Consider the following 24,449-nt stretch of genomic DNA (forward strand, 5'->3'; position numbering starts at 1 on the left):
ATTACAGACCTAAAAGTTGCAATTCTTCAACAAAAAAACTTCAAAAACAGACTCCAACGAGAGACTACTGAATTGGAATTAATTTGCAAACTGGATACAATTAACTTAGGCTTGAATAGAGACTGGGAGTGGATGGGTCATTACACAAAGTAAACTATTTCCCACGTTTATTCCCCCCCCTTCACCCCCCACTGTTCCTCAGACGTTCTTGTCAACTGCTGGAAATGGCCCACCTTGATTATCACTACAAAAGGTCAACCCCCCCTCTCCCCCCCGCCCGCTCTCCTGCTGGTAATTGCTCACCTTAAGTGATCACTCTCATTACAGTGTGTATGGTAACACCCATTGTTTCATGTTCTCTATGTATATAAATCTCCCCACTGTATTTTCCACTGCATGCATACGATGAAGTGAGCTGTAGCTCACGAAAGCTTATGCTCAAATAAATTTGTTAGTCTCTAAGGTGCCACAAGTACTCCTTGTCTTTTTAGATAATACCATGTTATCAGCTGTACTTTTGTTTCATAGGATAGTTCATTAAGGCCTGACCACAACATTCCTTTCTCTTTGGACTTCAGGCACAATTCAAGAATCACACAGAGAGAAATGTGTTAAATGCTGTGTCCACTGAAAGTGGACAATGTAGCTTTTGGACCTACAGTTTGCTAAGTTCTACATAGCCTAGGACTAGAACCAGGTCACATTCTCTTCATGACCACCAACCTGAGTGGCTCACAATCTAAATGAAACATTAACATACTAGTTTTTGTATTTTTCAGTAGAGATGGAGAATGAGAGGCATATGTTGCACGGAAGAGGAAGTCAACAGTGGAAAGCAAGGTGAAAAAAAATGGGTTTGAGGAAAAAATTGAAGGAGAACGAAGACACCTGCCATACAGGAAGATATGAGGGTATCTTGATAGAGGCAGACCCACCATGACTCCAGCTCCCTCTCAGCTGCCTGTGGCTTGAGATGGCGCATCACAGCATTCTGTTAGCTGAGCCATGCAGCTTGCTACACCTCACTTTCTTGTACCTTTTTTCTTTTAGTTTGTTCTTTGTCATATATATATATATTTATTAGCATGAGTTCATGCTTTGAGCAAGTTTTCTGCCCTCTTTTCTTGTTTGCCCATTTTGGACTCTTGGTTTTTTTCCCCCCCAGGCCACATTCCTGGCCTCAAGTGCAGGTCATGCCCTAAATCCTGGGCTTCAATCCTTGCCAGACCTGCCACAGATCCTTTCCCCTCAGCCACGGACATTCAAGCTGCCTCTGCTGTTTGGGAGAAACCCATATTCCCTTTAAATGCAAAATATGTTTAGGATTTAAAAACAGATCTGAAAAATTGAGGGAGGACAGATGAACTCCTACTCATGGAGCACTCTCTGAGCTCCACAGGGTCCAAGTCTCCACCTGGTACATTGGGTCTACCAATCACCTCTGCTTCTGCAGTGAGCAAAGATCCTGGAGGCTCAGGGATATTCCCCAGACCTTCCAAGAAGAAAATACTTCATTCTCTGAAACAAGAAAAGAAAAGAAACTAAAAGAAACAAAATGAAACGAAAAAACATCTCCTTGATCTTGGTCTCAGGAGACCATGACCCAATATGGAGCTGAGGCTCCCATCCCTCTGGTACTATGGCCACAGTATCCGACTAAGACCACCACATCACGTACCAAAAAGCCATCTAGCACAGCACTGACACCGGCACCTGACTTAGTACCTCCAAAAGCTAGAACCCAGGGCAAAGTCTTTATTGGTACCAACTTCCATAGCCAGAAGCAAAAAACATACTGTACCTATTTAGGTGCAATCTCCGGGACCACCTAATATTTTACTGCATCCAGGCTCTTATCTCATGAGAACCTCCAAATCCTCAAAGATCCCAATCACCATTATGAAGAGGTAATGAGAAGTATTCCCTGCTGATACTGACCCAACTTCATGAAACCTACTTACCCTCTGTCCATTTCTTCAACAGTGACTCACCCTTCAGTACCAACACAGTCCCTCTGCAGACTTTTTGAGGACTCCAAGAGATACTTCCAGCTGTTACTGTAACGACTTTCTCTAACATGGCTTCACCAGCCTCCCTTTCTAACCTCAGTACCATTCAACTGCAGATCTCTTCCCAGGGCTAGGTACTGACCTAACCACCAATACAGACTCACCTCTACCCCAAGGGTATAAGGGATGACACCTCATCTGACTCAGAGGTATCTGTACTTGGTTCCTCCACCTTCCAACCTCCTCCCTAGAAATTCACACTGAAGAAGGAGCTCATAGCAGGAAGTATGCCCTGATACCATGGCAAGGACAATCTTGCACCATTCCCTTATGCCCCACCAGAATGGGCGTGCTGCAATGGTGTTCAACCTGTGGTCAGACTATGTCTAAAGGGTCCACAAAAGACTGTCATTACCATAAAACAGTGGTTTTCAATCTGTGGTTTGTGGACCCTTCGAGGTCTGCAGACTATGTGTGAGATTCCAAAGGAGTCTGCACCTCCATTCAAAATTTTTTAGGGGTCTGCAATCAAAGAAGGTTCAAAACAACAGGCTTACTGGAATTGCTTTCTACAGGGAGCCATCTCGAAAGAGGTCATTCATGTCAGGACAGAACTAGTGGAAGAGGAACTTCCATCTTCTAAAAAAAACCTCATCAACAGACAAGGCTGTCATGCCTCCCCTGCCATTCTATCCCGATTACTTCGAGGCCTTTCAAGAACTCATAAAAAGGGTAACAGACACGTTACAAGTCCCATTAGAGGAGATTCAGGGAACACAACACACCTTGTTCAATATCCTTCATTCACTTCCTCGGGGCAAGATTGCCTTGCCTATCAATGACTCTTTGCTTATTCCAACACACACGATGTGGCAAACTCTGACCACTGTCTCACATATGTGTAAATGAGCTAACTCCACCCCCACCAGAGGCTCAGTATTTCTTCCCTCACACCCTACTCCCAACTCTCTGATAGTGGAGGCTGTTTGAACAGAACAGGTAACGTCAGTCCCGTTCAACACCATCTGATAAGGAGCGAAAACAGTTGGACCTTCTGGGCTGTAAAATCGTCTCTCCCATTTCCTGCCTTCCTGGGAGCTCATCACCTCAGACAGATGGTTCCTAGAAGTAATTTCCACTGGCTATTCCATCCCGTTCAATTCCTTACCATCTACCAGCACCTTTCATGCCCCTCTTCAGGGACCCCTCTCTTGAAGACCTATAGAAACACTGAAAAGGGAGAAATGACAAGATTTGTCAAGATCCTGGTTGTGAGGAGAGAAGGAAAAGGAGGAATCAAAGATAATACCATGATTGCATGCTCAAGTGACAGGGAGGAGGATAAAGTTGTCAATGTTGCTGAAGAAAGGGAGCAGGAGGAAGGACTAGGGGGAAGTTTAAGGAAGTGACAGAACATCCATGAGGTGATGCTAGCAACAGGAAGAGATGTGAGCCTGGAGAGAGGGGGAGAAGTGGATTTGAGTGTTAACACAGAGGTGATGAGATACCACAGGAGTGGATGAGGTCAGTTGCAGGAGGAGGGGACCAAGGACAGATCTTTGAGAAACCCCAGCAAAGAAAAAGGATTGAGCTATTGATGGTCAGGCTGAAAGAGCAACCAGGAAGGTAACAGTAGAATCAGGAAAGGACAGTTTTAATGGACACTCACAGAGGGTCTCAATAAGAAGTGTAAAAAGGCAGTAGAAATTGAAGAAACTCAGTATGGAGAAGAGATCCTCATACATTTAAGGGAAGAAGAGTTCCTTAGTGTCTTTTGTGGGGACAGTTTCAGTAGAGTGAGAAGCCAAATAGGCGGGAATTTAATAGGGAGCTTGATTAGAGGACATCAGTACAATGGGAACAAACAGCTGGCTCAAGGAGTTTGGAAATTAAGGGGAGGTGGGATGTAAACTCAGAGTTACAGAGAAGTGGGGTCAGTACTCACTGAGAAAGGGGGAAAGCTAAACTGTACAGCCTGAAGACTGTTACACTTTGTGTATTTAACTGTAAATATTGTGGAATAAAATTTTATTATACATTATTCATTTGTTTAAAATATATTCTCAAACTTGAGAGTTTATGCATTGGGTAGAAATTGCACTCACTTTTTTGAGCAGTTAAGCAGAACTGCCTATCTAAATAAGAACAGGGTAACTGATAAAAGAAAAATAAGGTTACATTTTGTTCTCCCATTATTGGGATCAGATGTCAAGTCACTTCACCATAGTTGTCTGCATACAAATTTAATGATCCTTCTGTATGGATTTCAAAACTGTGTAAACAGTATAAAAGTCACTCAGAATATGACTAAGACTGACCTTCTAAAGTCAGCCATCATATTTAAAATCTAGTAAATGAAAGCTATGTAGCAGACCACACTCAGTCCATATTTTAGAGATAAAACAGCTACTGTATTCATTGCATTTCTTTATATCTTGTGTGCAAAATTTAGTCAGCGAAAATGTTACGTTCTTAAAGAAAGGCTCAAGAATTTAAGTCTAAAATTTGACCTATCCTAAAGATGCTAAAAATTGGAGGACAAATCCTTTGGATTAATATATTTTATAGAAAATTATATATACACACAACTATAGGAACGTGCATGAATTATAACAAAATCTACCACCCCACTGATGAGAAATTAACCTCCAGACCATTCTGTAAATGTTACACAAAAAATATTCTGTGCTGCTTTGCAACAGCTTTTAACTGGTATTAGCACAGCTCTGGGATTTGTGTTTATCAGACAATTACGTCAATTTAAAAAGCTGAAGGCCCGATTAAACCTGAGTTATCAGTTCTATTCTAAAGATGTGGAAATACCTCTTAACTTTATTTGCTGAATAGATAGCTATGATAAAATTATTTTACTCTGAGCCAAATCAGTATTTTAAGAATTAGGATTAAAAAAATAGCACAAACCAGTATTTTTGTATTGAATGTTGACTATGTGTTCAATATAACAGAAGCACACAGTATTAGAATAACGAAAGGAAGTTTATACAAATACCTAAGGTACTCATACTACTGTAATCAGGATGGTATAAAACTACATGATTGACAGATAAACAGAACAACAGGGAATAAGCACAGGAATGGGAGTTGGGAGACGTGCGTTCTCTGCCGCTGACTCAATGTATGGCCTTGGGTAAGCCACAACTTCTCTGTGACTCAAGTTTCCCCATCTGTAAAATATAACTAACGATACTTAGCTCACTCCATGTGCTATTATGCCTGTAATGCATTTTAAGTACAAGCACATCATCAGGACATGGGCAATGTATGACAACCATCTATGGCAGAAGGGATCTTTATTAAGTGATCACTCCTGAAAGCTTAGATAGTGTGTCATTTAAAGAAGTCTGTGCTGACAAGTTTATTTTTACCTAATTAATTTATGAACTACAAAATTTTTTTGCACAGCTGTACATATGACTTGCTGCACAGTGTGGTATAATTATATAAAAATTGAGCAGATTACATTCTTACCTCCACATCCTTTTTGAGCTTTTCAAGGAACACCTTTTTGTTGTTTTCATCAATATAAATCTTTTGGCCATCATTAATAAAATCATTGTCTTTGAATGTTGGCAGCTCTTTGGCCTAAAACAAATGCAAAACCCAAAACCAATTAATAAGAACCAGAACACAAATATGAGTACATTGAAATTGCTTCTTAAATCTGGATCCATAGAAAAAGGTTGCTCAGATCACACACAGCAGGACTGAATATACACAGCATCCCAAATGTAAGATGTCACTAATGACCAAAAGAGGGCACTAGTGAGCTATGACAATTGAAAGCACTGACACATCAAATGCAGATATGTAAAGCTTCATTCAGTGTAATCAAATACACCTGCATCATATTCACTTGTTCACAAATTGAACAGAATTCTAATTTGCTTTCACAATTCACCAATGTTTAGCTAATTACCGAACTCACTCTCAGTAAATTTAACTACGAAGGAACTATTATCCATCCAGTGGAACAGCTTCAATGGGATGGGGAGCCCCACATCAGAATTCCATTACCCAAGTGGTTCGAGCACTCTCCTGATAGGTGTGGGAGACCCCAGTTCAAAACCTCTCTCCCCCTTCAGGCAGAGGGGGGAACTGAACCCAACTCTTCCATATCCCAGGTGAGTGCACTAACAACTAGTCTAAATATTATAAGGTGGACAGTGGGAACAGCAGCACCGCCTCCTTCTCTGATCACATTTTGAATCAGACTCAATCTAACAGGTAGCCCCGAGTGTGCCTAGTTGATTGGGCAGCCTTCTACTTATCTTTCCCCAGTTTGTGGTCTGCCCTGGTGCTTAGATGAGAAGTAGCTGTTTGGACAGTGGAGTGAGGCAGCAATGTGCATGCCCAGAGGCTGAAGCTTAGACACCAAGAAAAAACTTTTACTGAGAAAATTTAGGCACTGAGTGAGTTTAGGCATCTACAGGGTTAGGAGTCAGCCTAGCATGAGTTTTGTGGATTACACTGGTGCCTAAAACAGTAACTTAGGCACCTGAGTCTGGCATTTAGGTTCCTAAGCAACTTTGTGGATCTGAGCCTTTGTGACTAACTTCAGTAGAGCCAAGATTTCACCCCCAGTCTGCAAGTCTTTCTAGTGAGAGTAAATAAAGGGGGGGAACACCCCCCAATTTCCTAAAAAGCAAACAGAACCCTCCCCCCAGTAATTAACAATGGCCTACTGGAATGTTTCCTGTAGCTTCAAGAAAAATATGCCAACACATTGCTTATAAACCTTATTGAATACAGTACTTTCCAATGTACCACTTTATTTTGTTCTTCATAAACCCAAGAAGGAAAAGGTGACCTTGAGGTTCTTTTCCTCTATTCCCCCCTCCCACCGATACACAAAAAGGAAAGGATTCAAAGGGACAGTGTCATAGCAGACAGGCACCAAAATTTAACCTACATACATATTTTTATATACCCCTCTTAATATTGAAAAACTCTTTTGCCTCCAAACAAAAGAGGGGATGGGATGCTGATTCCACAATAGCAACAAACTCCTTTCCTTGGGTTTGTTCATGTGGATTGTGTGTTATTCACCCTGGTGTGAATTACATAGTTGCCCTTGTACAGAAAATGACTCCCCCTTTCTGCATACCAAGAGTATATTAAAAAAACCAAAGATTTTATATAGAGATAGGCCCAAACTGAACCCTTAGATCCCGACAACCGTGAACTTTGGGAAAGTTGAGCTTTGAACTTGGCAGCCTTTGGATACATTACTTTCTGCCTTGTTAAAATGTCCTATAACTTTGTTCTAAGAGTCCCTCCCATTTTGTTTGTTTTTTTTTTTAAAAAAAGACATTTGAGAAGGAATTATAGGTTCCCATCCATCCATACCAGATTTCAGAAAGGAAAAATTCAGTCTGACGCACTCTGGTGTTTAACCCAAAGGCGTTAGGGTAGTATCTGGAAGGTTTCTTAGAAGCAAATAGTGGGTTGCTGTTTACTATAATGTGACAGCATACATCAATTATCTCCTTGGCCAGCTTGGATAAGTAGTTTGGGATGGAAAAGAAGAAGAAAAAGCAGATAAAATATTCAGGACTAGCAGCTGTAAAGCTTATTGCTCTCCATCTAGGAAATTATCACATAACTCTGTAGGCTGACTTGGCAGATGGGGACGGAGGGACGCTGCCAAAGCCAGAAGGATCCAGTGAGTGGGATGTTTAAGACTGGAGGAAGGAGACTGATATAGAATTAGATGAAGACTTGAGACAAAGCAATGAAAAAATAAAAGCAACCAAACTCCCTTTCCTTCTAGCACAGAAGTCACTATAAAATTCTGATTTTAGAATATTGTTATATTTAGAAAGCCATAGCTAATTTAGAACGACACTTAACAAACAGGGACTATTAACACATTAAATAAATGCTACGGAAGCAGAGGAAGGATGGCCTTACAGTTAAGACCAAACTCAGTTCTGTGCTGTGCCACAGACTTCCTGAATGACACTGGGGGAGTCATTTAGGCCTAGTCTTGATGGGTTAAAAGGGGTGGGTCTTTCACTCAAGTTAGCTTACCGTGACAGACAAGCCTTCAGAATGCTTATTTAAATACAGGCTAAAACACTTGAAGGCATATTAGCTATCCATGTCGTAGCCTAGGCATCCCTCCCCCTACTACAACACTGCCAATTCAATCATGTTTAAAGACATATTGGCTAACACAAATGAAAAACATACCCTTTTAGCCTTCAATACAAGGCCTTAGGGGGAGATTTTCAAAGGCACATAGTGCAGGGAACAGTCCAACTCTCAGAGACTTTCAGTGGGAGTTGGGTGTCTAGCTTCTCTTTGTGCCTTTGAACGTCTCTCCTTAACCATTCTGTGCCTCAGTTCCCATCTTTAAATGTGGGATAACAACACTTCCCTACCTTACAGGGTTGCTGTTAAATCATTAATGCTTGTGAAGCACTGAGATGCTATGGTGATGAAAGCCATATAAATAACTAAATTCATAGATTAAACACCAAATAAAACTATAAATGAGGTATTTAAAAAATAAGCCAAAAAAAAAAACAACCCCCAAACCCTAACAATGGCTAGGAAGAGGAATAGCTGAGCACAATTTATAGGCACTTCAAATAAACCTGGAACAAATATACTTCATGCCAGTTGTCACATTGACCATGTTTGCGGTTTCTCTTGCCTGAACACTTAATTTCCTGTTCTTGGTATTTTTAAACCATAAGCTTTTTTAGCTGGGCCATGTCTTCCTATAGGTTTGTACAGAACTTGGCAAGATGGGGTACTGTTGTAATACAAAATTAGTATTAACCACCATTACCCCATCGACAAAGTTACTGAATTAATGTCCGTGAAAGTGATGGGTCATTACAGATTTAGGAATTTAAACAAAACAGATTAATTACTGGAATGGGGTTTTAATCATTATTTAAAAACCTATACTGTATGAAGTGATAGGCAAAGATTTAGGGATATGTGTGTTCTACCAGTGCACAATGGCAATTGAAGTGGGTACCATTTAGACATGGGAAAAAGCACCTCCTCCTTTCATGTGACCATTTAAAACTCTATTCACGTGAAAAATTACAGAGACTTTGCTTTAGTGAAATAATTGACAATTTTTGATGAAGTCTCAAATATTTCCAGTGAAGAAAAACCCTTGGTAGAGAAAGAACCACTGTAATTCATTATAATGAACATTCACTATCATTAAAGAACTAAATATTTGAAAAGCTGCACAGGAGATGAACACAACTACTCCTACTTAATTAATAATGGATTTCACTCTGAGCCTTTGCTCTCATTTTAATCCTCCGTTTAAGAATGCAAGAAGAGCATAGTGGATTTTACAAATAAATGTATGTGTTTCTAAAAGGCACATACTCATCCTTTCCACAATTCAAGTTGAATGTCTAAAGCCTTTGTTACATTTTCAACAAAAACCTGAAGTTTTACCGTGAGTGGGTCATTGTGGCACAGAGTTTCTCAGTGCAAAGGATAAAAAGCTTTTCCTGGCTAATCTTCACCTTTTCAGGAATATTAATTAAGTAGGTACATTGTTTAGAAATTAAGGCTACCAAATGATTAAAAAACAACATTAATTGCGGTTAATCACGAGATTAAAAAAAGAAAAGGAGTACTGCCACAAGTACTCCTTTTCTTTTTGCGAATACAGACTAACACGGCTGCTACTCTGAAACCTGAGATTAAAAAAGTCACGATTAATCGCAGTTTTAATTGCACTGTTAAACAATAACAAAATACCATTTATTTAAATATTTTGGATGTTTTCTACATTTTTATATATATTGATTTCAGTTACAACACAGACTACAAAATGTACAGTGCTCACTTTATATTATTTTTATTACAAATATTTGCACCATAAAAAAAAATAAAAGAAATAGTGTTTTTCAATTAACCTCATTCAAGTACTGTAGTGCAATCTCTATCGTGAAAGTGCAACTTAGAAACGTAGTTTTCCATAACTACACTTAAAAATAAAACAATGTAAAACTTTAGAGTCTACAGGTCCACCCAGTCCTACTTCTTGTTCAGCCAATTGCTAAGACACACAAGTTTGTTTACTTTTACAGGAGATAATGCTGCCCATTTCTTATTTACAATGTCACTTGAAAGTAAGAACAGGCGTTCGCATGGCACTGGTATAGCTGGTGTTTCAAGGTATTTACATGCCAGATATGCTAAACATTATTATGCCCTTTCATGCTTTGACCACCATTCCAGAGAACATGCTGATTATGATCCAAAGCAGTGAGGACTGACAGACATTCATTTTCATCATCCGAGTCAGACGCCACGGACAGAAGGTTGATTTTCTTTTTTGGTGGTTCGTGTTCTGTAATTTCAGAATCGGAGTGTTGCTATTTTAAGACTTCTGGCAGATATGTTCCACACCTCGTCCCTCTCAGATTCTGGAAGGCACTTCAGATTCTTAAACCTTGGGTCGCGTGCTGTAGCTATTTTTAGAAATCTCATATTGGGACCTTCTTTGCATTTTGTCAAATCGGCAGTGGAAGTGTTCTTAAATTGAACAACATGTGCTGAGTCATCATCCGAGACTGCTATAACATGAAATATATGGCAGAATGCGGGTAAAACCATGGAGCAGGAGACATACAATTCTCCCCCAAGGAGTTCAGTCACAAATTTAATTCACGCACACTGAAATGTTAATTTATGCTGGTTTTATAATAAACAATGTTCCTGGTCCATTTCTCATTGAAAGCTCATTAAATTTGCTGAAATTACAGAAGAAAATGTAAAAAGTGAATTCTGGCAATTAACAAAACTTACCCAGATCTTTAATAAAAATCATTGTGTACTGAGTAATAAAACAATTGTACAATTATTAAAATAATGACAGGCTAATTCAATACCACTTGTACTTTTATGTAACATCAGTCTCTGATTTTATAATATGCTTTCACAATATCAATTTTAAAATACGTTAGGGCCTTTTATAATATCCAGGTAAAGCTCAAGAGAAATGACTTAGCTGACCACATAATATATCAGATTCCTATTAACTATGAAAGTAGCAAATATGCAAGAAGTTTAATCTATAGTGCTTAAGATAATAGGTTTCAAATAAAATCTATTAATTCAGATATTAGAGGTTTTATATACCAAGATGCAAACATGTTTAGGTCTTAAAGGGCTTGATCCTGCCAAGTGATGTACATCCACAATTCCAATCAAAGGAACCAGGAACTGAAGGTGCTCTGTACTTTGCAGGATAGGGCCAAAGTGCATTTCTACTGGGAAGAGTGATTACTTAAAAATGGAATTGTGGAAACAGAGCTAAGCTGAATTTTTCATTCTCTTGCATCATCACAAATAATGAGAGCTCTGTAGGCCAAAATAGGAGTTGAAGTACTCTAGTGCCACCCCATTCTCTTCAAATTATGGGCTCAGTGGTACAAGTCTAACATTGAAATATAGTAAGCAATTCTGCTTGTGATGAACACAAGGGAAAAGAATCCAATTCACACTCCTTTTAGCTGTGTGAACTGTAATGCTAAGAGGTGGAAAAAATACTGAAATCTAAATTTTGTCATTAAAGTTAAAGTTATGACTCTAAATACACATAGGAGAAGATCTACCAAATATGAAGGTGCCATTTTTACATAATCACTTTTCAGAGTTGAGCAATAAAAAGAAAATTAAAAGATCACTTATTTGTATAATTTTGTGCTAATAACTGCAGTATTTTTCACATGCATATGCAACAGAATTAGATAGTCAATGCCAGAATCTGGATAACTAGTGAGTCATTTTCATTGCAATTCCTGTTTAATTTCCTAAAAAGTACATTTTCTGAGTTAAAAAAAAACTATATACTTAAGGATATAAACAATGACTTGTGCCTCTTACCAACCCCAATGCTTGAGATCATTTAATTGTTTCTATATAGCCTTTTTGCATTTAATCAGAGAAAAATAATACAACATTTCCATGGTACTTTCTGAATGAACAAGAGTTTGTACCTAGGTGCAACAGGCCAAACTTTACCCTCTCTTTATTGCTGTTAAGTGCGCTGTCTGACAATTAGTTGTTGCCTTCCACTCCAAAGGGGGCTGGATTTCAATGCACTGTATGCATATAGGGCCTCATGTTGCCCACACTTAGGCATGTGAGTAATTTTACTGACTTTGTGGACTATTCAAATGAGCAAAGTTACTCTCATGTCTAAATGTTTGCAGGATTGGGCCCATAGTTCATCAACTGCTTTGGTTTCCAAGTTGTAATAAAAATGCCTGTTATCAGAAGGTATGCATCAGTTTCATTTGCACATAATTTTCTTGTTCTATACATTAATTATAAATGTTATAAACTTCAGCCTTTGTTACTTTTGGCTGCTTTGCTACATTGTGTTCACTAAGGACAGAAGATTGTATCCTGAAAAAGAAATGCTGGGTATTAATTAAATATATTTTGAATGGTTTGGAGTGTCTTGGATGGGTTCTGCAGCTGGACAGAAGGGTCTGCACCAAACAATCATCATAGAGGAAAGTGGAATCATTTGGGCATTTGTCTGGGCTTTTTTTCAGGCTATTGGTTGTCTCCACCAGCTGTGAATATGGAAAGTTGAATTTAAGATCTTGTCTGGATTGCTCTGTCTAAGAGGAGGGCTTTAGCAGCTGGGACAGGAAGTTGCAGACAGGTAAGGAAGTTGGGAGGCAACGACAGGCACTGCACGAATGAGTGCACTCCTTTTCAATACTCAGTGAAGTTAATTCAGGATGAGTTCTAATGGTTAACGTCTTCCTGCAAGTTGAACGTGCAGGACTGAACATAGAAGTGCCCCTGTTTTATCAATTTTTAACTGAGCTGGACACCTGGAATAAATTAAAACCCACACTTGAATCCTTCTGATTTAACTGAGAATTATTTATTTGAGGTAACTATTAACTGAAAAGCAACCACATCATAAGAAATTTCAAAATACAGTTTACCACAAGCATACCTGACATCAATTATAATTATGTGACACATCAAAGAAATATTTTAGGGAGATGAGGAAAAGACTATAAGCACCAATTTTAATGGAAAGTGATTGCATGGGTGGAAAAGAAAATGTACTTCCCTTACAATAACTGGAGGTTCTTCAATATGTGTAGTCCCAATCTATATTTCACTGTGCATATGCGTGTGCTCCATCCACCCGGAGTTGGAGAATTCTCACAAGCAGCAACTGTTGGTCCTCTCACGTGCCCTTGCCCTCCTTGCATTTCTGACCGAGGGCATAAAGGGTGGAGAGGACCAAACACCTCTCCCGTTCCTTCTCTACCACAAATCCAGTAAAGATCTGAAGCAGAGGGGAAAGAGGGCAGGTAGTAGAATACAGATAGGGACCATAAGTCTCAAAAAGCCTCCAGTTACTACAAGGTAAGTAACTTTCTCTTCTTCCATGCTGATCCCTGGGTGTATTCCAATATAGGTGACTGACAAGCCGTACTCAAGGAGGAGGAGGGTGCAGGGATGCTGACAGCAGAGCCATTTGGAGGACCATTGTCCCAAAGAATGTGTCAGCAAAGGAGTTCTGCACCTGAGCATACCGTCTCCTGAACATGTGGATGGAACTCCACATAGCTGCTCTGCAAATGTCAAGTACAGGCACTTTCTAAAGTGATGCCACTGAAGTTGCTTGTGCTCTTGTAAACTCCTGGAGGGATTCTGCGTGACTGCGCACCCACAGAAAACACCCCTGCCCCCCTCGAATTTCGGTGATTCCCTACAGAAAATGGCAGGGAAGTAAAGGGAAGCCACTTGCGGGGGGGGGGGGGGGGAGAGATGGGTGACCATGCCCCAGTGTTTCGTGGGGGACCGCCTCCTCCAAACAGAGGCAAGGCATGGGGGGCACATGGGGTTACGTGCAACTGCCCCCCCCTCATTTCTGCAAGCACACAGCTGCCCAACTGAAGGAGGCTGCCTGTTAGCTCCCTTGACCCTGCAGCTGAATGCTGCCTTCTGGGTCCTAGTGCCAGTTGTTCTCCCCTTCTGTGTGCTGGGAGCCTTCCTGTTTTCTGTGCAACAGTGAGTGCCCGTGGTGGGGCTGGGGAAATGAGGGAAGAGGGGGTGGGGGAAAGAGGCAGTGGGGAAGGAAGGGGGGTGGAATAGGGCAGGGGAAGGGGAATGGAGAAAAGGGGATAAGGGAATCATGGGTGGAAGCGGGAGCCCGGCATGTGGCATCCCCTTGGCAGCAGCTGGGGCTCCTCTGTTAAGCAGACCTCTTAAACCCTCACGCTGACAAGCCCTACTCTCTCCCACACCTGGAGCCCTCTGATGAGCCCCACACCCTGAGACCCCAACCCCACTGATTCCCAACCAGCAGCACCTGGACCCCCATTCCATCAAGCCCCATTCCCCAAGCACCCAGAGCCCCCATTGGGCCTCCCCGAGCCCCAACCACCTTCACCTGGATCCCCTGCAGAGTCCCATTGCCCCTGCATCCAGAACTCCCCTAACGAGCCCCTGTGCAGTCAGATTTCCCACTGAGCTACTCACATGCAGCTTGCCCCACACAGAAACCTTTCAGCCAACACCTGGATCCCCTACACTAAGCCCTTCCACACTTGGATTCTGCTGGGCTGAGCCTGTACACCCACACCTGGTGCACCTGGCACAGAGCCCCAGAGTGTTTCTGGTGCAGGCCTGGCCCTTGCACTGTGTCAGGGTCAGATGCAGGTTCACAGCCGAGTCCCTGTACCAGGGGAACTGGGGGCTTCAGGGTGATCTCCCACCTCAATGCAGCCAGTGGCCTGCACTCCCCACTGCCAGCTGGAGCCACATTTATTTATTGATAAATAAAATTTGCAGAATTTTGCAGAGTTTTAAAATATTGTGTGCATAACTTTTTGGCACAGAATTCCCTCAGGAGTATCTTGTAGAATAAGCCCTTACCCCATGAAAGGAAGAAAGATGCGACAACTGGCAAGAGAGAAGGATACAGTCTGAGCTTCATTTAGAGATAGTCTGGGAGGATATAGTTTGATCTTGGACTCATTCTACTATATCGAGAAGCAGTCTATGTTATTTTCTGACTGGTATTGTACTTTGCAGTTAGAAGGAAAGAGCACCTCATATGTCAAGGGAATGAAGTCTCAGTTTCAGAAAAACACTGGTAAGTGGTTTATGGGAAATTCTGAAACTAATTGGTTTATGGGAAATTCTGAAACTACCTTGGGGGTGAATTTTGAATGTAGTCATGAAGAGACTGGCCTTATGGAATACAGTGTATGGCAGATCCTTCATTAGTGCTCTCAACTGACATACTCTGCTGGCTGAGGTGATGGCCACAAGGAATGCAACTTTCATCGATAGATGAGATAGGGTGCAGCTAGTGGTTTGAAGGAACACTTAGTGAGTGCTGAAAGTACAAGGTTCAAATCCAACGAGGAGTAGGCTTCTTTCTTGGTGGGAAGATTCTGATTAGGCCCTTCAAGAATCTGTTAGTCAACGGGCGAGTGAAAACTGAATAACCATCTGATGGTGGATGGTTCGCACTGATTGCTGCCAATTGGACTCATATAAAACTAAGGGAGAACCCAGTCATTCTGAGAGAAAGAAGACAGTCCAAAATAAGAGGAATATCTGCTGACTCAGGAGATGTACATTTCTGCTGTGCCCAAATGGAAAAACGTTCCACCTGGCTGAATAGCATTTCCTAGTAGATTCTTTTATGCTATTATTAAGAATGCTTTGTATGTCCTCAGAGCAGGAGCCTTCTAGGGTTGATGTCTATCCAAAAACCAAGCCAGAAGTGTTTTGGGGTTGGGAGGCTCCATCCTGCTCTTCTGGGTCAAGATAATTGGGAAAGGACTGGGTGCTGATTGGGGGACAAGATGACATTTGCGAACCAAAATTGTCTGGGCCTATTGGGGGCAATGAGGATGATTCATGACTTGTCATGATGAATCTTCTGTAAGACCAGAGGTAGGAAGAGAATGCCCATACATACCTGATAAGGATCCTTCCATCATATTAGAGATGTTACTCAAGAAGGAACTGTCCCTATGGTATTCATGCTTTTTTGGTTGGTGAGTATGCTGTTTAGATCCATGCCTGAAGGTAACAAAGGTGGCATCTGGTGAAAGGGTAATGTAAATGCATGAAGCCATGTGCCCCAGGAAGGAAAGACAAGTTCTGACTGGAGCTTGAGGGTTGCGCATAACTTGGTCTATCAGGTCATTTTTTGTTGTGACTGAATGTAGGGTGGTGCCTATGAAGTCTATAGTCTGCATCAGAGTGAGGATGCACTCTATAGTCTGCATAGAGTGAGAATAGACTTTTCCAAGTTCACACTGACACAGAGAGGAAAGTAGCTGAAGCATTAGTGAGGTCGACACATATGCTTCTTAATGTGTCGTTGCAATGAGAAGCCATTTGTTGAGATAGGAGAAGACGGTGAAGCCATTCCGCCTGAAATGAGTTGTTACTACCAGAAGGACCTTGGTAAAGACCCTGGGCAAGGCCAACTGGGAGCACCCTGTATTCGAAGTGGCCATGAATCTGAGAAAATGCCTGTGGGAGGGGTGAATATCCATGAAAGTAAGTGTGCTTCATATCAAGAGCTGTAAACCAAATGTCCTTTTCCAAGGATGGGATTATTGATGCCAGAGTGACCATGCAAAATTTTAGCCTGCAAATAGAAGTGTTGGAGATTGCAGAGATTGAGACTAGGTCTCCAATCGCCTTACTTTTTCAGGACTAGGAAGTATCTTGAGTAAAAAAAATTTTCCTTGGTATTGCACAGGTACTTGCTTTATAGCTTCTCACTGGAGGATGGATTCCACTTCCTGCCTGTGAATCCCTTCAAAAAGATGGTCCCTGAAAAGGGACAGGGATGGGGTTATGGAGGAGGTAGGGAAAGAAACTCGATCACACGGCCAGATTAGATGATATCTGATACCCTCTGTGGGGCATATTGAACTTCAAAATAGCACCCTGAAACCCACATATTCACCACTGTCATATAATTATGATATGTTTTGTACAAAGTATGCCTTGTAAGGTATCATTTTAAAAGTCTTGATCTGTTGAACATTAATATCCTGTTGTATTGTATATGCTATTATATGATGACATTATGAAGCACTGCTATATGTGTTACTGAAATAATTTGTGAGGTTGAGGATGCCCACAGCCAACATTTCAGCTGCAACAAAGGACCAGCCACACATGTGCTGATGGCCATTAAAGGGAATGCACTCTTCCAGCAGCCACCCCAGAGACCTCACAGAGAGCATGTATGCAATGTACCATCCGTCAGGGTAAGACATTGTTTGATTCAACTCTTACTTAGACTACAAGTTTAGGATTTAGAATGCATGTTTACTTTTCATTTTCTTAAGTAACTATCTCTGACATTTATGCTTACCATTTATAAACACTTAAAATCTATATTTCTGTATTTAATAAATCTGTTTTATATTTTACCTAAAACAGTGTTTTGGTTGAAGTGCTTGGGAAATCTCAGCTCAGTTTACATAGGTTAGTGTGTGTCCACTCCACATTGGGGGCATGGCAATCTACTTAATAAACTTGCACTGCCCAAGGGAGTCTTGAATAATGTAAGTTGGTACAGTTCTGGGGTGCAAGACTGGGGAGCTGGAGTGAATTGGCTGGAGCTTCTCTATTGTTGGTTCATGAGAGGCTAGGAGGTCATTCATGTAACTCAGTTGGGTGTGTCCCTGCCTGTGGATGTCGCTGTAAGTGAAGTACCTGCCAGAGGTTTGTAGCTTGACATCAGCATCAGTGTGATAGGCAACCCAGGTTGGTCGGTTTTGGAGGGCTCAGGATCCCACAGTTCAGGTTGCACCCTGGGAACCCCATCACACTGTACAGAAATTTAGTTGTGGAAACAGAGTGTAAACAATGCCTGAAGTGTATGTGGTGATCGGATAGAGATGGCACCATCACTGGTTTTCACGTCTCAAACTTCTATTAAAAATATCTTTTAGCCAGGGGTTGGACTTGAGATGGGCTGAGGACATGGGAGGTGGAGAGAAATTATGCTTCTCTACACTTTGTCTCTTATGAGGAAGATTGTAAGATTGTTGGTGATAAAACTGTAGTCGCCAGTCTAGGTTTGTAAGGCTACCTGTGATATTTCCTTGTTGGGACAGGTGTACATATTCCCAGTGAGTGGAAGGTGGTCCTGGAGTCCTTTAAAGTACCTAACGACTCATCTGTCTTCTCACTGAAAAGATGGGTTTCACTGAAGGGCAAGTCCTCCTATTTTGGACCTCTTTGGGAAATCCCATGTAGCCATGACCCAGTGGCCATTGCTGCTGCCTTAGATGATGTATCTGATGCATCAATCACTGATTGATGTAGTTCTGGGCACCAGCTTGTCCTCTTGAATAAGAGTCTGGAAGTAAGCTCTATCCTGCTGTGGTAGCTTGTCTACAAAGTCTGTGAATTTGAAATAGTTTAGATAGTTGTACTTCGCCAACAGCACTTGACAATTCACTATACAAAACTGAAGACAGTTAGATGTGAAGACCTTTCTTCCTAATAAGTCTTCCTTGTCAGAAGGAATGGATTTAGGAGACTTGTCTAGATCTGTCTCATGACAGCCAAGATGACCAGAGTTCAGCACAGGGTGGTTTGAGAGAAATTCCATTCCCTTGGCTGAAATGCAGTAGCATTTCTTTGCCCTCCTGGGGGTAAGGGCACATGTGTATGCCACTCACCCTAGCAGATTCTAGAATAGCTTCATTAACTGGAAGTGCTATTTGACTGGACCCAGTGGACTGCAGGATTGAGGGGCCTGGATCTCCTCTAAGGAGATCTGGAGTTCCTCTGGCATTCTGAGCAATACATCTTGAAATTGTTTATGGTCGTCAGGGTGACTGGTTCATCAGGAGATGAAGACTATCTTGTTGGTACTGGCAAAACCAGTTCGTAGTCCTCCTCTTCCATGAGGTCAGGAGGAAATTCTGACAGCTCTCTCAGAGGGAAATGGAGTGACTCCCTAGCAGTCCCTTTATACCTGGCATAGGGGTCCCATGTTCCCCAGTATGGTCAGTAAGCAGGGTCAAGAGCGCGTTGTGGAGGTCTGCGAAACATGCTGTACCACTAGTCCTGAGATAAATATTGAGGTGGAAGTTGGTATTAAGAGGCTCGATCTCCTGTGTGGACTAACATTTATTGGAGGCGGAGATTATGGCGGTTTGGATTCTCCTAAGAGAGAGAAAAAAGGGTCTGGATCCAATGGTGGTATGATGGTTCCGATGGAGGAAAGGTTCAGTGGTAGATGGAAGAGGGGCTAGGCTTCTGTCACAGGTAACATCCCATGGGGTGTCAAAATCTCTGTAGTGAAAGAAAGTCCTGATGATGGGGGAAACTGAGGCTCAGGAAGAGGCAGGATGTCTTCCTGTGTAGCATAAGTATCTGAACTCCTGTTCATGCTGAAGGGACTGGAGGAGAGAAGATGTGTGGCTGGTGCATGAGACACTGACGGTACCACCATCGGTTCAAATTTTGATTGTGCTGGAACCGACAGATCCCCGACTTTTTGATTTGGACAGTACCAGTGGAACTGGCAGATAGAGCCCTAGTTTTATAGGCTCAAGAGTCATGGCCCTGGGACTTAGTATATCCTAAGTCCTATGGGTTGAATGAGCAGGTGTTTTTAATTAAGGCAGAGCTGTATCAAGTCATTTTCAAAGCAGACTTAAAGGGAGACCTGCTTTTATGCTTGTGTGAGTGTTCTCTGCCTTCCCAAGGAGACCCTGATGGGGGGTTTGTGGGTATGGACTCCCTTACACCAGAGTCGGACCTTGTGGTGGTAGGTGCATGCTGTATCGCTTCATGCTGATGTACTGTGCGGGGTCCCTGGGCGTGACTCCGACTTCATGGTCTTCTCCATTAGGTGCTTTCTAAGCCACAGTGCTGATGGTTGTCACAGACCGAGAAAGAATGGGGGCAGGACCACACAATTTTTGAAACCTAGAGTTCTGGGCATAGTCCAGTACCCATAACAGGGTATGTGTGTGTGTGGGGAGGGGGGAAGATAAGGGTAAAGGAATTCCCTAGGGCAGGGAATATAACTAGAAAAAACTGCTAAAAAGAGACGTTACTCACCCTGTGCAGTAACTGAGGTTCTTTGAGATGGAGGGAAGTTGTTTGGGCCTTCGACCAAACCCTCAAAATTGTTGTTTTGCTAAGGGTTATTGGGACACAGACAACTGAGGTGGAGGTGGTTGATGCCTTGGAGATCTCTGCCTCTGCCATTGTGTATCATATTGCCTCAGCTGTATGTAGGGGGAAGGTATTGTGCCCTGGGAAGAACAGTATCTATCCTGTTCTCTTCTCATTGCAGGTGTATATATACCCAAAGTACAAAGGGTTGCCCGAGATTCCCTCCAGGTGTGGAGGGTCTCATCCCTCTTTGTGGCGAACAGCTCAAAGGGGAGGTCCTCCATCGTAGATTGCACCTCCCTGGGGAAGCCAGAGAGGTGGAACCATGATGCTTAGCGCACAACTAGAACAGTGGCGTTGGAGCAAGCAGCCATGTCTGCTGCATTTAAGGATGCCTGTAAGGTTGTTCTGGCAAGAAGATGACCCTCAGACATGATGGTTTTGAATTGTTCCCTTTTGTCTTCTGGGACGTAATCAATAAAGTCCATGAATTTAGAATAATCTGAGTGGTCATATTTAGCCATCAACGCAGCGTAATTGGAAATCCAGAATTGCAGAGTTGCTTCTGAGTAGGCCTTGTGGCCAAAAAGGTCGAGTCACTTCCATTCTTTGTCATATAGCGTGGATCAGAAACGATGTTGTTTACCATGCTGACTGACTGCATCAACAACGAGAAAGTTTGGTGCTGGGTGAGAAAATAAAAAGTTCATTCCCTTTGAGGGGACACAGTACTTTTTATCCACTCTCTTACAGATGAGGAGTATAGTTGCCGGGGTCTGCCTTACGTCTTTGACTGGTTCCATCAGCACGTCGTTTACAGGAAGTGCTATTTTTGAAGCAGATGAGGTATGTAGAATACCTAGTAGTTTATGTTGTGACTCTGGGATGCCTTCTATAGGGCTCTCTAGGGAATCTGTGATTCTCTTGAACAGCTCCTGGAAGTGTTTGAAATCAGCAGCAGCTCTGGGCACTGGAGGCATTACGGTCTCATTTCGGGAGAAGAGGAAATGTTGGCTGGGGGCCATCGTCTCCTGTTCCAAGGCTTCCTCATGTACCTCAAAGCTCTCCTCAGGGGGCTCTGATGGTGCTGCCACTGAGCATGGTGGGGAAGACCTGATCCTCTCCCTGTAGGAATTAAAGGGCCTAGGGTATTGTCCCCTGTATGCTGCCCAGGGGGTCCCAGTAAGGCCACTGCGTGGGAAAGGGCATAGGTGGTGATAGACAAGGGTGACCATACCAGGAATGGGTGCCCATCCTGTGTAAAGATTTAGTTCGCACAGCGGAGCCTAATGTGTAGTAGTTTGAATGGGAAACTAGAATGGGAATGGTCTCCTGGCCAGGATCAGATGCTGGGCGCAGAGATTTCTCCATGAAAATAGGTTTCAGATGCAACTCTCTGTCCTTTCTGGCTCGAGCTTTTAGGTTGCTGTAGTGAGAACACTTCTGAGGTATGTTTCTCTCACCTAAGCAGTGGACACATTGAGAGTGTCTGTCTAACATCAGCATTGCCTCCCAGCAGGAATGGCAACACTGGAAGCCCGGTGAAGCGGGCATACTGGAACTATGGCGGTTCAACCATATGGGTGAATGGTAACTATTCTAACAGGCAAAAACAGAGGTATAAAAAGAATTTTTTTCTAACAGAAAATAAACGGGGAAAGAAAGGGTAAGTAACCATAACTAATCTACTAAAACTATTCTAAGAAATTATTCTAAGCACTTAGAAAGTATCTGTTTTTGCACTGCTTGGAGCTCTGTCTCAGGCCAAGGACAGTTGAGAAGGAACTGAGAGGGGTCAGGTCATACATGCTAAATAGGTGCTGACAACAGCGTGAGACAGGGATCGTGCATGCACAACCCAGATGAGCACTGCTGCTGAAACTCTCTGATCAAAGGTGCAGGGGCGGACATTCACCTGAAGTGGAGCACCCACAGAGACACGCCTCAAAGAAGAACTATTAACTATGAAGAACTATAAACAAAGTGCATTAACGGCAATCTTTGAAATATTTATAGATTCAAGGAAACCAAAGGACAGCTACAGACACTGGAGGTTCTGATCCAAGCCATGCAGCAATAAGCAGTGACTGGAAGCTGGCCGATTTCCTCCGCCCTTTATGCCCTCGGTTGGAAATGCAAGGAGGGCAAGGGCGTATGCGTGGACCAATGGACACTGCTTGCAAGAATGTCTGACTCTGTATGCATGGAGAGCATGCATACCCCATAGTGAAATACAGATAAGGACCAGCACTCAAAGAACACCTGTTTCATTCCATTTTATATTAAATTTAATTTTTAAATCAATATGGGTGTCAGTAATTTTACACCCCTGGGGAAAAAATAACATCAAATTCATAAATTCATAGATATTAAGGCCAGAAGGGACCATTATGATCATCTAGTCTGACCTCCTGCACAACACAGGCCACAGAATCTCACCCACCCACTCCTGCGATAATAAACCTCTCACCTATGTCTGAGCTATTGAAGTCCTCAAACCATGGTTTAAAGACTTCAAAGTGCAGAGAATCCTCCAACTAAATTGCTAGATAGGGACACTTTTTTCCTGAAAAAATGCTGCTAAAATTAACAGGAAAGATTCTTTCTGCACAGCCTTGCCCCTGGAAGCAGCTGTGGCAGCGTAAAAGGACAGGAGAATCCCTGGATCTGGATAGAGGAGAATTCTCCTGGCACAAACACTGCAAAAGCAGGGCTCTCACAGGTGGGGCCAATGGTGGGAAAGATGGGGCTCCAAGACATAGCACTACCAAGTTTTTGGGCAGGATTGCCAGCCATATGCAGTTTACTTTGGATTGACATAATGTAGGCAAGTTTAACTTGTTTAACTTTACTGTGATTAGTCCCACTGAAGTCCCACAATGCATAAAGTCAAGTAGGTCCATAAGTCTTAGCTGGATCAGGCTCTAAGGTTATTCATTTTTAATTCAAAGAATTAGTCATTAGAACATTTTACAGGTATTAGATTTAGTAAATTATATACTACATTCTAATTACTTTAGAATTTCTGAAGCCACGAGTAACCATTTAATTACCTTGGATTTTCATCTTTACAATCTGGTGTTTTAAAAATAAGCACTACCTCTTTTGTGGTATGAAAATGAAGGCATAGTTCTGGAGATTCTGCATATCCAGACTTACTTCAAATCTTTGCTCTATATAGTCTCCTTTTACTGTTTTTTACTTTTTTAAACAAATGACTGAAGTGCAGTGGCATGGATACATAATTGTCATAATAGCAATTTCTAGTTTTTCTTTTCCTTTTCTACATTTTATAATCAAGATATAATTCAAATTTTTTTAGTCATTTTTTACTTAAGAAAACAGTCTCTTGATATTGGACTTGATTTTTCTTGCTATTTTGTCCCTTCATTTTGTGCACAGGTACATGTACACACACACACAAAATGAGTGCTGGGCTCCCAGCATAGTCTTTAAAAAAAACTGTCTAAGCAAAAAACTTTTAAAATAATTTGCTTTGTAAAGAATCATAGGATAGTGTAATCTAGTTTTTGGAGTAGGGGAATGGGAGTCTGGACTCATTTTAATTGTAACTTTGCCACTGCTTTGCTGTGTGACCCTGGGCAAATTACAACCTCACTGTGCCTCAGTTTGGTACCCATCTATAAAATGAGTCTAAGACATACTTCAGAGGTATGTTGAGAGGCTTAATTAATGTCTGTAAAGCACTTTGAAATTCTCAGATGAAATAAGTAATGTTACTATGGAATTACAAAGACTTTGAATTGAAATAATGAAAAAGTAGGTCAAATTTTGGAACTTGATGAAGTCCCTTTAACTATTCATCTACTGACCGCAAAAGACAAAAATACCCTTTATTTGAAGAGTTATTGCTGAGCTATTGTGCTAAAATGATCTGATATTACAATCCCTCCTACCTCATTTATAACTGTGGCCTCAGGAACCAGATAAAAATAGTAATTAATTATAATATGCTGTAATTTAAAGGGTGCAAAAGAAATGCTGGAAAGCAGGTACAGAAGGTATTTCTAGATGTAATAACTTAACTGTAATACCGAGACATTAATTCTCATGTAACCCTCAAATTGTCATAGGTAAAGTGCCCAGCCTCAGAGAATTGCTTGTGCATGGGTGCCATGTACAATTCCCCGAGAATCACCAGATCTTTTTTGTACTGAGTTAGAACTGCCAACAGTAATAATAGCTGAGAAACATCCACAACTGCCAACAGCACCTTTGTTTTTTTCAAAACCAGCATCAATGGAAAAGTTT

General features: G+C 41.8%; 1 protein-coding gene across 2 annotated transcripts in view; it reads right to left on the bottom strand.

The window, feature by feature from the left end:
* The window catches only part of PIP4K2A (phosphatidylinositol-5-phosphate 4-kinase type 2 alpha), a 201,297-nt gene that overhangs the window by 15,396 nt on the left and 161,452 nt on the right, over window positions 1-24,449 (bottom strand). For both annotated transcript variants that reach the window (XM_073334225.2, XM_073334226.1), the window contains one exon: window positions 5,499-5,612. In XM_073334225.2, coding sequence (XP_073190326.1) covers window positions 5,499-5,612 — 114 coding nt within the window. The remainder of the gene's footprint in view (window positions 1-5,498; window positions 5,613-24,449) is intronic.

This window comes from Lepidochelys kempii, chromosome 2 (assembly GCF_965140285.1).
Source record: "Lepidochelys kempii isolate rLepKem1 chromosome 2, rLepKem1.hap1, whole genome shotgun sequence".
Taxonomy (NCBI): Eukaryota; Metazoa; Chordata; order Testudines; family Cheloniidae; genus Lepidochelys; species Lepidochelys kempii.